Source organism: Anopheles merus, chromosome 3R (assembly GCF_017562075.2).
Source record: "Anopheles merus strain MAF chromosome 3R, AmerM5.1, whole genome shotgun sequence".
NCBI classification, from domain to species: domain Eukaryota; kingdom Metazoa; phylum Arthropoda; class Insecta; order Diptera; family Culicidae; genus Anopheles; species Anopheles merus.
The window spans coordinates 31,353,746-31,368,869 of NC_054084.1; the positions used below are offsets into that span (position 1 = coordinate 31,353,746).

The 15,124-nt window shown below is 35.9% G+C and overlaps 1 protein-coding gene and 2 long non-coding RNA genes across 3 annotated transcripts; 1 reads left to right on the plus strand and 2 right to left on the minus strand.

Moving 5' to 3' along the window:
- Positions 1 to 1,052: 1,052 nt before the first annotated feature.
- LOC121597436 lies at positions 1,053 to 3,101 on the minus strand. Its single transcript, XR_006005415.1, has 6 exons — positions 2,985 to 3,101; positions 2,190 to 2,922; positions 2,060 to 2,118; positions 1,429 to 1,992; positions 1,301 to 1,350; positions 1,053 to 1,227 (listed from the first exon to the last, which is right to left on the minus strand). It is a non-coding gene; the product is annotated as an uncharacterized LOC121597436 (long non-coding RNA).
- Positions 3,102 to 4,338: 1,237 nt separating this feature from the next.
- Positions 4,339 to 8,330, plus strand: LOC121595621 (uncharacterized protein K02A2.6-like). The gene has a single exon (XM_041919712.1). It carries the CDS (start codon positions 4,419 to 4,421, stop codon positions 8,328 to 8,330), a length of 3,912 nt encoding a protein of 1,303 aa, XP_041775646.1. The 5' UTR covers positions 4,339 to 4,418.
- Positions 8,331 to 14,273: 5,943 nt separating this feature from the next.
- Positions 14,274 to 14,660, minus strand: LOC121597274. Its single transcript, XR_006005399.1, has 2 exons — positions 14,494 to 14,660; positions 14,274 to 14,431 (listed from the first exon to the last, which is right to left on the minus strand). It is a non-coding gene; the product is annotated as an uncharacterized LOC121597274 (long non-coding RNA).
- Between the last annotated feature and the right edge of the window lie 464 nt (positions 14,661 to 15,124).

The window sequence follows — 15,124 nt, forward strand, 5'->3', positions numbered from 1 at the left end:
TATCATATATATTCGAATTTTTTTTATAATTTACGATGGTTTAAAAGTACATATCTGTGAATACTTGACTGCCTCTTGCCAAAATGTTGAGTGTACAAGTTTATTTATGCTGTCACACATGTTTTGAAAAGATTGCTGAAATGGAAAAGTAATATTACGAATTTTGGTTTACAGTTGGTATATATTTATCATACCAATGCTTCATCCGACGGTTGTGCGTATATGAGGCCCATCAATGCTATTGGGTTATACAAAATAGGATTAGTTTAATCGTATGTAATCTGTATGAATGTTATTGTTGGTGCTTACTGATTAATACAAAAAGGCTTGTTAGGAAATTCATATTCATTGTGCGTGTTTTTATCCCATACAAGTTAATATTATAAAAGAGTTACGTTCTCCTTAGTTTGTAAAATTGCATTAGCTGAAAGAATCGCTTATATATATTCTAGTTTTGTTTTGATATTGCTTAATATTTTTTATTCTGTTTTTATAAACTTGATTTTCAAATTCGTTAGTTGGACGCAAAATAAAATATTAATAAACACTGAATTTGTTTCTCATTATTCATCGCTTTGCTTCCATTCATAAACAATAAACACTTCGGAGGTGACACGTGCCTCCTATTAACTTATTTCGATTCACAGTACATGGTCTGGGAACTATTCGATTCAATCTGTTAGGAATATAATTTGTTTGCCCAGATCAGTAGTAGATTTGTAAGTAAAATAATGTTAAGTAGAAAAAGATGGCATTTAATTAATTTTGTTTGACTTCGACATGATGCAGACTAGCTGTAAAGCCTCACGTTACAACACTCTTATATTATAGTTTGCAATGAAGTGTCTTGATGTATTTTTGAATTCAAAGATTTATTTTTGGCTAACTAATAAAAATGTTTGTGATTGGTGAATATTTCTACAGTCATATATCAGGTGCAAAACATACAATTTAAACTTTACAGATGATACTTGGTCATCGCAGGACAATAGTTAGTTTTCAAATATTTACATCTGGCAACATCTTGCAATAGAACGAACGCATTCTGTTAATTCTGCTTCATATGCTTTTTATTTTAAATTACAATAAGCGAAACTCGTTCACCATTGCGATTGTCCGATGCGATCATTAAGCGCGAGGCTTTTTGGCCGATGGTGCAGTGGTAGGACCAGTCACCCAGCAGTCCTCCTTCATTCTATATTTTTGGCAACGGCTCTAGTAGTCTTTCTAATGGAATGAAACAAAAGATAAAATGATAGCTGAATTATTTACTACGGACTGATCACTGTTCAATACAAACAATGTGGGCATTTGTCTCTTCAGGTTGAGCTGACACCAGTCCCGCAAGGGCTGTAAAGGAAACCAAAAAGGTTACGTTGTATGGCGTACGTACAGTTGCTGTTGCTTGCCACTTAGTAAATCACTTACCGAGCAGTGCGAACAGGAACACTTTCATAAGGAACTTCATGATTTTTTGATTTGGTTGCTGTAACAAAACTACAAACCAGCATGCGAATGGTTATGTAACCGATGGAGCGACTATTTATATAAATAAACAGCTTGTATGCTTATCGTTTTGCTTAGTGAGAAAAAAGGGCCATGGCCATATCAATAATCATCGATAAAATGCTGGTCGCATTGTTACATTTCGTTTGGTACGTGTTAGTTTTTTGTGTACGAGGTTAGAATTGTTGAATGGAAAAACCTTACAAGTTTTTTTTTATCGCGATATCGTATTCTACACTCTCAGGCTGGGCAAAATCTTTCAAGTTTGAAACAAGTTTCGCTTTCAGTGTATATTGATGAAATAAAAAAAATGCTTGTATTGCGCTTGTATTTTTGCTAGATTGTTATTTTTCATCAAATATGTTGCAAAATTTCGATCAAATGAGTTTGAATGTAGTAATAGTTGTGGCTACGTTACGAGCAAGTGTATGCTCATTGTGGCAGGTTGATACAGACGCCCCAATCATTACACTCATTTCCAGGATCCTGCAGTGAAAAGGTAGCATTTAAAGAGGAATAGACCTTAATGGACGTTGTGGAATGATGATATTACCTCAGCTCCTGCCGTTGGGTAGTCTGTCATTTGTCGTCCTGCTACCGCTCCGATAAGCGCTGGTAGCGGAAGTATAAAGTATACGAAATGTAATAAGCCAACATTAACTACAGTAGCGATCGAGACTTACCACAGAAAAAGGAAAATATTACACTTGTCGAGATACGCATGGTTCTTTGAATGCGGCTTTAAGCTTCAAAGATCATTTTTGGAGTATTTATACGAGGTAAGGTCGCCCGATGTTAAGTGCGATTGTATATTTTTTTTTCCTAATAACCAATTCGTGGTTATTTATGTGCGATTGGTTCTATGACAAATGTTTGCCAATGTGCTGGAATGATGTTTTGATATTTGACCTTTGATGAAAAAGAGTTAATTACTTTTAGCGTTCAACTTCCTCGCTTAGATATTGTTTACTTAATTACTTTAATTGGCCCGTTTATACAAGGGTTTCTTTCCTGTTATGTAAAGCTGTTTTGCATTTTTTTTATTTTGACAATTTTATCGCTCGATATCAAAATACAAAACAAGCTTTATAAAAGACATAAATAAATATAATAAAGCTGACTACGATTTCTACTAGTTTGATTAGGGTTCATTTAAAAAAAAATGTGTTATTGATTTCAGTGTTTTATTGAGTGGTCAATCAAAACACGCATCATTTCTGCAGCATTCAGATTTTTAATTGTATATTTTTATAAAATCATGTTGTGATTGAAGTAATTGTGGATAGCAATGACATTCACCACCTGGTATTCAGGAAGGAAGACAAATCTTCATTCCTTGCCACATCATACAATGAGGCATCGCTTCACGCTTTACAAATTGACTGGGAGAAGATAGAGCCTCATAAGTGAGGCATGCTGAAAAATTTAATGCACATAAGTTTAGTACATTGGTTATGTTTGGTATAGAACGAACTAACTTGTTACGATGAGCACGATGAGAAGAAGGTGGAATAATTGTTTCATCTTGCGCGTCTTTGGAAACAGTTTAGTATGATACAGCAGAGTGATTCTTGTTATATACTGATTTATTTCCAACCTGGAGTACTTTGAACAATGTTTTCCAAAAAGATGTAACACAATTAGGTGCAGCAATAAACAACCAGAATAAAATTCATGTTGAATTGTTACCTTTTTATTCATTTTACTTGGAAACATGGTATCAATCGCTTAATACTGGTAGGCAGTTTATTTCTTGTAGCTGTTTACTTGTGCTGCAACAATGATGTATTTTTAATTTTTAATGGAATGCATATTATTTGGATTTTTATCATTTATCATTTCTTTGAATTCTTTTTTACTTTAAGCCCTGGTATTTTTCACACTTTTAGTCAAATGAGAAAAAAACATATCTACAACGATTAACAATAGCAGAATATGGTAGAGCAGAGGTTTTATATGTTTATTTTCAGGGCTTCAGATGCAGTTCGTTTGAAAGTAAACTTTAAATATTCAAAACGCCAACAGGACTCTTTCATTTGCACGCAGTAAATTATTATTTTAGATTTAAACAAATGTTTTTAAGCTGTCTTTGTCTAAAAAAGTTTTATATAAAGACGCTAAAAAATCCGTCATTTGAATCGGGCGTAGGCAAAAGAGTGTCACGATCGTAAGCCTTTGAGGGATACTCGGTCTGAATAGTGGTAGACGATGATCACACTAAGCGTTTACAGTGGTGCTCTCTGTAGGGACTTATCTGAAGCAATACAGTCTGAGCGAATCAACCGTCAATACTAATTAACACAAATGGTATGTGGATTAAGCACAAATGCATTGACACAGTTAGTAGGTATTTTTTAGTGTAGAAATTATCGAACAGTAAAAATACAAATAAACTGCACTTTTTTTGAGTTGTCCAATTTGACGGTTTTATTTCATTAATATATGTAGGAATTCTTTAAACGCATGATATTGAAATACCTATCGGATTCAAGATATCTAGCTGTCGTTTTTTCTTCTTCAGGTGGTTTGTGAAACGTTCATAAAACTGTTTAGATTTTTCCATAACACCTAGTGAATGTAAGTTTTTAATAAACTTTTTTTATATTCTGTTTGGAATGTACAAATGCATATGATTTTTTGAGTACTTTGAGACTTTGAAAATATTCTATAAATGTGGTAAAACATGCTTTAAACTAAATAAGCATTCATCGCATGCCTAAAATCCCCGTAGTGCAAAACATTTTTCCAAGATGAAACGTACAAGAATTTAAGACAGCGTCACGCTTTTCCATTTCACTGGAGGCAGATACAGCGTCATATATTAGGTGTAGTATATATACATATGCGAAATTATAGCATGTAACTAGGTGTTAGTGAGATCGGGGTTATGGCTCAGGTTAGTGTAAGATTATATGGTCAGTTCAATAAAAGCACTCATGGTTGAATCACGTAATATTGGCGACGAGGATAAAAAAGGTCACAGCAGAGAATCTGCAAGTAAAAAGATGAGTCAAATAGGAAACATAGAGCCCTACGTAATGGGAGAAAGTTTCAAAGAGTATATTCATCGGCTGGAGATGTATTTCACCGTCAATGATATTGCGGTAGAAAAAAAAGTGCCAGTGTTGATCACAATGGCTGGTGCGTCGTTGTATTCGGTAGCAATAAAGTTGTGTGCACCGGATGATCCACGAGATAAAACGTATGCAGATTTAGTGAAGGTGTTGGAGAAGCATTTCAAGCCCAACGTGAACGTTGTGTCCGAGCGTTATCTACTCAGAAAGTGTAAGCAGACAGCGGAACAGTCGATTGCTGATTACATCATTGAGCTGAAGGCAGCGGCACAGACGTGTGATTTCGGCAGTTTCTTATCAGACGCTCTAAGAGATCAATTTGTGGCTGGCGTGTACGATCTGGAGCTTCGCAAACGGCTGCTGAAGAAGGAAGATTTAAAATTCGTGCGAGCATGTGAAATCGCTCGATCTTGGGAAGCAGCGCAGGAACAGAACGAGGCAATGACCGACAGAGAGAGAAACGTGTTGGCGGCCATGCAGAAAGCAGCAAAGCAGCAACCGGTGAACCAGCAGCGAGGGCAACAGGTGATGTGTCGGCGGTGCGGCAAAGGTCATGACCCGTTAAACTGTCCTGCGCGAACCTGGAAGTGTTATGTGTGTGGGAAGCAAGGGCACGTAGCGAAAGTGTGTCGTGGTCGATCGTATCAGAGAGGCGTACGAAAAGTAGAAGGAACTAATACAAGTGTACCGCAAATGATCACGTTAGTGTGCGATGGAAAAAAAATAGTTTTTGAAATAGATTGTGGTGCGTGTGCGAGTGTGATCTCGCAAAAGACATATACGGATGTATTTAGCCAAGTAGAGGTGAAGACGACCACCATGTCCTTTATATCGGCGTCGGGTCAATCGTTAAAACCCATCGGTAAAATTGAAGTGAAGGTTAGGATGCCGAAGGCGGAAAAAGAAGAAAAGTTAGAGTTGGTGATTATACCTACGGAAAGGGAAGTAAGTCCTTTATTAGGACGAGATGGGTTGGATTTATTATTTCCAAACTGGAGAAAAGTGTTTGAGATAAAAGCTATAGAAACGGATCTAGTTATGGAAATAGCAAAGAAATTTCCGAAAGTTATAAAATCAGGAGAGAACGAAACAATTGAAGGTTTTAAGGCGGATTTAGTATTAAAGGCAGGTTGTGGTCCTGTATTTCATAAAGCGTACCCAGTGCCATACTCAATGCAGACGAAAGTAGAAGAAGCTTTAGACAAGCTTGTAGCAGAAGGTGTTTTACGGCCAACACGATTTTCAAAATGGGCAAGTCCAATTGTAATAGTTAAGAAGCAAGATGGAAGTATACGTTTGTGTTTGGACGGTAAAGTGGTATTGAATAGGCAATTATCAGTGGAACATTACCCGTTACCGAAAGTGGAAGATATTTTTGCTAAAATAGCAGCATGGAAGGTATTTTGCAAGATAGATTTGTCGGGTGCGTACTTGCAAGTGTTATTATCGGAAACGTCTCGTGAAATATGTACGGTAAATACGCATAAGGGATTATTTCAATATACTCGTATGCCTTTTGGCATACATTCAGCACCGGCAATATTTCAATCGTTGATAGATCAAGTATTGCAAGATACAGAAGGAATCGCGTATATCGATGATATTTTGGTAGGAGGTACCGATGTGCAGCAATGTAAAGAGCGTTTATACAAAATCTTGTGGAAATTGAATACGCATAATGTAAAAATCAATGTGGCCAAATCAGTCTTGTTCAAAAGCAGTATTGAGTATTTAGGATATATAATATCAGACAAGGGTATTCACCCTAACGAGTCTAAAGTGAGAGCGATTGTTAACGCACCCGTTCCAAAGAATGTAACGCAACTGCAAGCTTATTTAGGGTTAGTGAACTATTATCATCGCTTCATACCCAATTTAGCAAATTTATTACATCCTTTGTATAACCTTTTGAGGAAACAAACTAAGTTCGAATGGACGGAGCAGTGTCAAATAGCGTTCGATAAGTCGAAAAATCAGTTAGTAGATCATCAAGTGTTAATACCTTATGATGAGAGCAAACCGTTGGTATTGCAAGTGGATGCCAGTCCTTATGGTGTAGGAGCAATTTTATCCCATATAATCCATGGTGAGGAAAAACCAATAGGGTTTGCATCATCCACGTTAACTGCAGCGCAAATGAATTATGCACAAGTGCATAGGGAGGCATTAGCGGTAATATTCGGCATAAAAAAATTTCACAAATATGTGTATGGAAGGGCATTTAAACTAATTACGGATAACAGTGGCGTCAAGGAAATATTCAATCCGTCGAAAGGAACTTCTGCAATTACAGCAGCAAGGTTGCAACGTTGGTCCTTATTTTTAGCGAATTATAATTATTCGATTGAACATAAGGCAGGGAAGTTAATGTCAAATGTAGATGCCATGTCCAGATTACCGTTGCCTGAAGAAAATGAACTAGAAAATGTGAATTTGGGAGTAAATGTGCTAAAAGAAAATTCACAAATTGAAATCGAGGTGATAAAAAAACACCAATTACAAGATGGTGAAATCAGGAATGTTTATAATTTGGTGAAATATGGATGGAAAAATAATTTAGAGCCAGGGTTGAAAGTTTATAACAAAGTGAAAAATCGTTTAGGAATAGAAAACGGAATATTATTTTTCGATGATAGAATAGTGATTCCAAAAATGTTAAGAAATGATATACTCAACAAATTTCACGCAAATCACGATGGTATCGTAAAGATGAAAATTAGTGCGAGGAAGTTTGTTTGGTGGTTGGGAATGGATAAGCATATTTCGGATTTTGTAACAGAATGTTCGATTTGTCAAGCTTGTCAACCAGTTAGCAAAGAGATAGTAGAAACAAAATGGCCTTCATGTGGAATTCCGTTTGAAAGGATTCATATAGATTTATTTTATTTTGAATCTAGAACATTATTAATAATAGTAGATGCGTATTCGAAGTTTATAGATGTGCGTTTGTTAAATATGGCCAAAGCTAACGACATCATAGAGCAGATAGAATCTTTTTTTGGTTATTTTGGGATTGCTCAGGAAGTGGTTACTGATAACGGTCCGCCGTTCAATTCTGAATCATTTGTGAATTTTTTGAGAGAGTATGGTGTAAAAGTAACTAAATCACCACCGTATCACCCTCAATCAAATGGGTTAGCAGAAAGAGGAGTAAGGACAGTAAAAGAAGTATTAAAAAAGTTTTTGTTAGATTCTAAATATAAATTTTTGCCTTTGAGCCGCAAAATAAGCAAATTTCTGTTGCACTATAGGAATACGCCCACTACGGTTACTAAAGAAACGCCGTCACAGAGAATTTTTGCTTACATTCCAGTAACTGTTTTAAATAAATTAAATGCAAAGCAAGTAGAAAAAAATAAGGATAACGAAGATAATTGTAAAGCGGTCCGTATTCATAACATAAGAAAGGAAAATAAGTATATCGATTTTAAAAGCGGAGAAAAGGTAGTGTATAGAAACCATTTTAAGGATTTAGTGCGATGGATTCCAGCCACTATTATAAAGAAAGTTAGTTATACTACTTACACTGCTAATATAAATGGAAATATCAGATTAGTACACAAAAACCAATTAAGGAAGCTGAAACGCAAGTTGAATTATAGTTATATTACTGAAAAGAATTGGTCTCAAAATGATACATTGTTGAATACAGAGAATAATTATAAACGCAAACGTAGCGAATCACAATCTCCACCCATTAGGAGATCAGATAGATTGAAAGGTCAACCGCGATTGAAATATTGTAAATAGTTAATCGTAAGTTTGCGTTTAGTGGGGAGACTGTAGTATATATACATATGCGAAATTATAGCATGTAACTAGGTGTTAGTGAGATCGGGGTTATGGCTCAGGTTAGTGTAAGATTATATGGTCAGTTCAATAAAAGCACTCATGGTTGAATCACGTAATATTAGGCACGCTATAAAATATCATGAACGTTAGTGGATACATTTATCAAGTTTGATCTAGTGCGTACTTACTTGTTACGATGAGCACGAGCTGAGCAAGATGGACTAATGGTTTCATTTCGCACGACTGGTCTTTGGAAACAGTTTTGAGTGATGCTCATTATATACTGAATTGGTTTGCGATAAATTAATGCGAGACGAATAGCATCAACATGACATGGTTGTTCTTGTTCTGATACAGTGTTAACCGAACAAGGTGCAATGTGGCGTTGTGTGGCAATGAACACACATACACATTCATGGTGAATTGTTTCTTTATCATTTGATGTGTTGTTGTTTTTTAATTTGTAGAATATAGTGTGGTGGACTTCTTTCAGTTTAAATATATATTGCCTATATTGAACATGCATGCATCGGTTGAGATCCTCGTGCAACAGTCGTCAACTCGTACGGCTTTTCATGGGTGGAAGCCTCATATGAATCGTCCCCCTGTAGCAAGGATTTAATATCCAACGGCGTGGTATTAATATATCGGGAAAGCATGTATAGGCCGGCATGATCGCGTAGGTCATTACGCCAAATAGAAGAATACATCGGTCAACATCGGGCCGTGATGGATTCGAGCCTCAGTCTATCCAGTCCGGTCCATGATATTGAGGCTGGGAATAAACCTTTAAAATAGTTTTGGATCTATCTAACTTTTTTCTTAATTTGTTTTATAATAGCTTTGGGTCTAATGGATGACATTTAATAGCAGAGTAAAGAAGACATTTAGTAGTATGATAAAGAAGAGGTAGACAAATCACTGCTTTCTGTTTATTTATTTGAACTATTCCGATTTCAAGTAAGTTTTTTGGAAAGAGTCAAACTATCAAAATCCTTATCAGCATGTATAGATAAACTGATTTGGAGAGGCATCGGGTTAAGGACAGTGAAACAATAATGTTTCGCTTTTCTGCATTTTTTAAGTTAAGCACTCATGATCTTTGGGGTTTCTTGTCATCAATAAATATCAATGAGAGGAGGCCCATTTCTTCAGCATTAATAAAAACTTTTATTGTTTTTTTTAATCAAATCATGTTGTGATTGTTGCTATCGCGGATAGCAATGGAATTATCCTCCAGGAATCCAGCCACTTGGACACATCAGCTTTCCCTCCCACATCACACATTGGCGCATTGCTTCACGCTTTACGACTTGACTCGGAGCAGTTACAGCCTCACATGTGAAGCATGCTGGAAGATATCGTGAACGTTAGTTTAATTTATTGATTGTGTTTGATATAGAGCGAACTTACTTGCTACGATGAGCACGATGAGAAGAATGTGGAATAGTAGTTTCATTTTGCCGGTCTGGTCTTTGGACACAGTGTAGTGTGATGCTGAAGAGTGATGCCTTTTTATACTGATTTTGTGATGTATTAATGCGAAACGAATAGCGGCCACATGTGTTGGTTGTTCTTGTTCTAGTACAGTGTTAATCGAACAAGGTGCAACATGACCTAGTGTAGCAATAAAAGTGTTAGTTAACATTCGTGGTGAATTGTTACCTTATCATTTGACGTTTTGTTTTTCATTTTGTGGATATGGTTTAGTGGACTTGAAAGTTGCCGGTATGGACAACATGCCCCGTTCAAGTACCGAATAGATCGTGCCCCCATGTGTAGAATTGACTATTCTGCTATGGTAACAAAAGTCACTGAAAGCCAAGCGCACTTTACTAGTGGGTACAGGCAGGCTTTGATCGGCAACGGTTGTTGTGCCAAAAGAAGAAGAAGAATGGACTTGAAGGAAGCTTGAATGCACATTCTGTCATAAAAGTAATGGGAATAGTTCATTCAAAAGCAAATATCACAAGATTTTTTTCTTCTCTTTGATGTTAATAGGGTAAATGTACCAATAGTGGCGCAATTTGTAGTGTTACAGACGTGTTTTAATGGATATAAAGTGTCAGGAAGGACAATTTCTGAATATTTTAACACATAACAGTTGAAATATGTTTTATCTTCGCAATCACAACCATTTTTACCATGAAACACATCAAATTTACGAAAAAATACATATTTTTATGATTGCTTCGTTGTACCTATAATGGTGGTATGGTTCCTATAGTCGTCGTATTGTGTTCCTATAGTGGTGGTAAACAAGGATGCCTCAAAACAGTGTATAATATAAATGTAACTTAGTTTTGAAGCTGTTTTTGTGTGAATAGCAAGGATTACTGCCATAATAATGATTTCTTTCATAATTTGATCGTAAAAAATGTATGAATTTGGTTGATGAAAATATTGACTAAAGTACGGAATAACACCTGTCGTCAACCCATACCCAGAAGAGTTTGGTTGATTTGAAGTCGATTTTTCACTAAGGCAAATAAGCGAATTTTGGCCTTTGGTTGGTAAATTACTTACAGAAAACTCATTTTTGTTGCTTATTTTAATGAAAACAGTACGATATGTGAAAAATGTCGTCGAAAGAAAATCTAAAATTACCTGTTTTTATTGATTTTAGAATTAGGACCACTATAGGAACATGCCTGTTTGGTGTACCTATAATGGTAAAAAAACACTTAAAATACGTAAATATGGTCAAAAGCCAATGAATTTGAATAAAAAAAATCATTTCATAATAATTATGTTAAAAAATAATAATTGCATTGTTATGGGGTCATTTAGAACGTTAACAAAAATATGAGTATAGTTATGAAATCCTAAGGATTTTGGAAAAATGTTGATACCTTTCACAAAATAATGGATTTTTCGGTCACTAAGAAACAGAATGGCCCCAATTCATTTTTAAATCCTTTGTAAAAGGCTAGAGAACATTTCACACTATCATAAATAACTTAACTACTGTTAATTTTTCGTATGAGACGCATTTTAGTGCAATACCACCACTATTGGTACTAACACCACTATAGGTACTTTTACCCTACAACTGTCATGCACTGTTAGGGAAGTTTTTTTTTATGTGAGCTATCAACTAGTATCGCTTTGACAAGCGAATCTATCCAAATCTAATCTATGCTAAATTTGTTATCCTTGGCGATGTTTACGTTGAAGAAAAACTTGTTCAGTGAAAGAATTTGTTTTGAACGTGGATAATAGCTTATACGCCGCAAATTTGTCTCGCTTCTGCCGTTTATCGTTGTCATTTCATAGATTGAAATGTCAAGCCAATCGAGAACATGGTGATTAAAAACAAGCAATGTAATTTTTCACTGTTCATATTTTTATTTTGACTTCTTCGTTGCACAATATGAAAGTGTCATCAAGAAATCTCATTGGAGCATTAAGAACCCTGTATTATTGTTATATTATCTTGCTGCGAATGCGAAAAAGCAATAACGTGAAAAAAGATAGTGTTAAGGTAGTGGTTCAACAAAATCATTCTTGCCCTCGTCCCAATGTGGCACTGGGCATTCAATTGTTCCATCGGTACATTGCTCCACTTGATACATTGCTGCACGCTTTACGATTTGGCTAGGAGCAGATGCAGTCTCATACATGAGGCACGCTGTAAAATATCATTAACGTTAGTTTAGTATATTGAGTATCAAACAGAGCGAACTTACTTGCTACGATGAGCACGATTAATGCAAGAAGGTATAATGGTTTCATTTCGCACGTTTGGTGTTTGGAAAATAGTTTATCATACTAAACTGATCCCAAAGAGCGATACTTATTATATACTGATTCATTTGCAAGGTATTAATGTGAAATCATAACATGACCAGGTTGTATTTGTACAAGCACACTGTTCCGCGAACTAGATGAAACCAGAATTGTTACCATTTTATTTAACTTTTCTAGGAAACATGGAACTAATCGTTCAATACTGGCATACAGTTTTTTTTCGTGTAACACGCAGTTTGTGCTGCAACAATGCTGTAGCTTTTATTTAGAATGCAATCCAGGTACTGTTTAGCGTGTTTGCCTGGTTTTTTTATTCTTTGAATTTACAGGGCACATCAATTTAAAAATTATTTTTCACATAGATGAATAGTTGCGTTCAATGGTACTGTTCAACAGTTCAACAAGAAACTATGCCATGATATCCACGACGAGTATGTTGATCCGTCGGATGCAACAGTTGATTTGATACAGCAGCTAGTAAATATTTTGTGTATAGTCGTACCTGGTTATTTATAGCTTTTATTCTTTGTTTTTCGTTCACACTGTCAGCATATTCTATGAACATTATATGGCAATATTTAACACTTTTAAGATGTATTGCTTTGGTTTCTCGTACAGGTGGATCAAGTAGATACATCTTTTAATTGCTCTTGCTGTAGCCTGATGTTTATTAACGTTTAATGTTTTATTGGCATGGGTATGTATATATATATTTTAAGAATATGAGTTTGCTCTACTTTTTAACCCATTCCAACAAAACCCCAAGGACAAACCATGGTTCTATTAACAACGATACACATAACAGAGCTAGGAGCTCGCTTTACGACTTTACTTTTGCACCCTGTAAAGTCGCAAGGCGGTTCGCTGACCTCGTCGTTGTAGGTATTAGCAGCGTATGTGAAGCACACTGTAAAATGTCATCAAAGTTAGTTGAGTGTTTTGATTGTATTTTATATATAGAGCATACTTACATGCTACGATGAGCAGAAGTACTGCAAGTTGGAATGATTGTTTCATTTCGAAAGTTGCTGACGTTCTGACGTCTTTGGAAATAGTTTAGTGAGATGCTGAAGGGTGAAGCGTATTATATACTGATGCATGGGCGATGTACTAACTCAGAACAAATAGCGACAACATGACCTGGATGTTCTTATTATTGTAGAGCGTTAAGGGGTAACAATTTGTAACATGAACTGGTGTAGCTACTTACAAGTAGGTTACCATTCGTGGTGCATTGTTCATGCTGGGAGTTGCTGAATACTTGTATTTTGTTTATTCAGTTGCATTCTTAGTGTGTTCTGCAATCGAGCTATAGTTAACATTGCAATCCAGGCTATTTTGAATTTGGTATTTTTGCTTATGTTTTTTTTTAATTCAAGAAGAACCACAGTTTTACTTTTTTTTCTTCTCTACATTACCATTGCCAATGAAACGTAGAAACTCTCTCAGAATGCTAATTCATTATCGCTTAATAATCCGCCAGATGTCAATGATGAAGCTAACACTTTTTAATGTGTTTTTCAACTTCAATGGCTCTGCATTTTCAACTGTCTTAGATATTAGCGATCCAGACCGTTCAAATTGTGCTTATCCTCCGCATAGTCGAATGTAGGACGAAAGGATGCAGCTGACCCCAATAGCTCGAGATCTTCCCATTTCTGAATGCTTTCACATTTTTCATAGTGTCGGTGGTATAATTATACACGCGATTTGTTTGAATATCAAATGGTAGCGATTTGGTTATGGTAGCCACAAAGAGAATGTGGATTAAGCGTTGATAGGTTGATCATTCAGATGCAACAGTTGGTTTGGTACAACAGTATATAGTTTGGTAATGTGCAAGTAATTTTCCTTACTTTGAAAATACAAGTACACAACTTTTTTTTTTAATTTCTTGCCTGTGTTGGCATCTTTTAATGGTTTCATTTAGCAATATCCAACATTTGAATAATGCCTTAGAGTTGTTTCTCCTTCAGCTTAATCAAGAGTAGCTCATAGCTTTTTAAACAACTTTCAATTCCTCCGATGTGATACTTTGATGATTTTTGTGTAACAGATATATGCTTAGTACTATGTTTATAAGACGATTTTTTAAATATAAATTTATTTATTCTCTCCTACCATTTTTAAAATAATCAGGGTAATTTTAAATTCGGGCAAAAATGTATTTGAATCAACAACCATTTATCCCAACCCAAAGAAACCTGTAGTACAATACACCATTCCATTAATAAATCTACATGTATCGGGGGCAGCTTCACGCTTTACGGTATCGCTGGGAGCAGATACAGCCTCACATATGAAGCATGCTGGAAAATATCATGAACGTAAATATATTATATTCATTATGATCGATATAGAGCGAGCTTACTTGCTACGATGAGCACGATGAGAAGAATGTGGAATAGTAGTTTCATTTTGCCCGTCTGGTCTTTGAAAACAGTGTAGCGTGTTTCTGAACAGCGATGCTTATTTTATATTGATTCGTGGGGGATTTTCTGATCCAAAATATAGCGACAACATACCTACGTTAAATAGCGATAACATGACCTAGTTGTTCTTGTTCTAGTATAGTGTTAAGCGAACAAGTTTCAATATGAACTGTTGTAGCAATAATAAAGTAGGTTAACATTCGTGTTGAAGTATTACCTTATCATTTGATGTTTAGTTATTAATTTAAGGGACATGGTGTGATGGGCTTGATTATATTCTGCCTATATTGTGCATGTATGCATTGGTCAACATCGTGAATGTCCTGTGGTACTCGTGCGACTTAATAACATGCCCATCATGGGTTCAAGTCTCATGTGGCTTGACCATTCTCTCTTAGCAAGGAGTGACTAACGTGCTGCGAGGTACTAGTCATTGTCGAAATCCTATGGAAGCCGGCATGATCGTGTAGGTCGTTATGGCAAATAGAAGAAGATATCGGTCAACATTGGGCCGTGATGATTTCGAGGCCCGTATGGACAAGATTCAGAGGTTGGGATAAAACCCGCGAT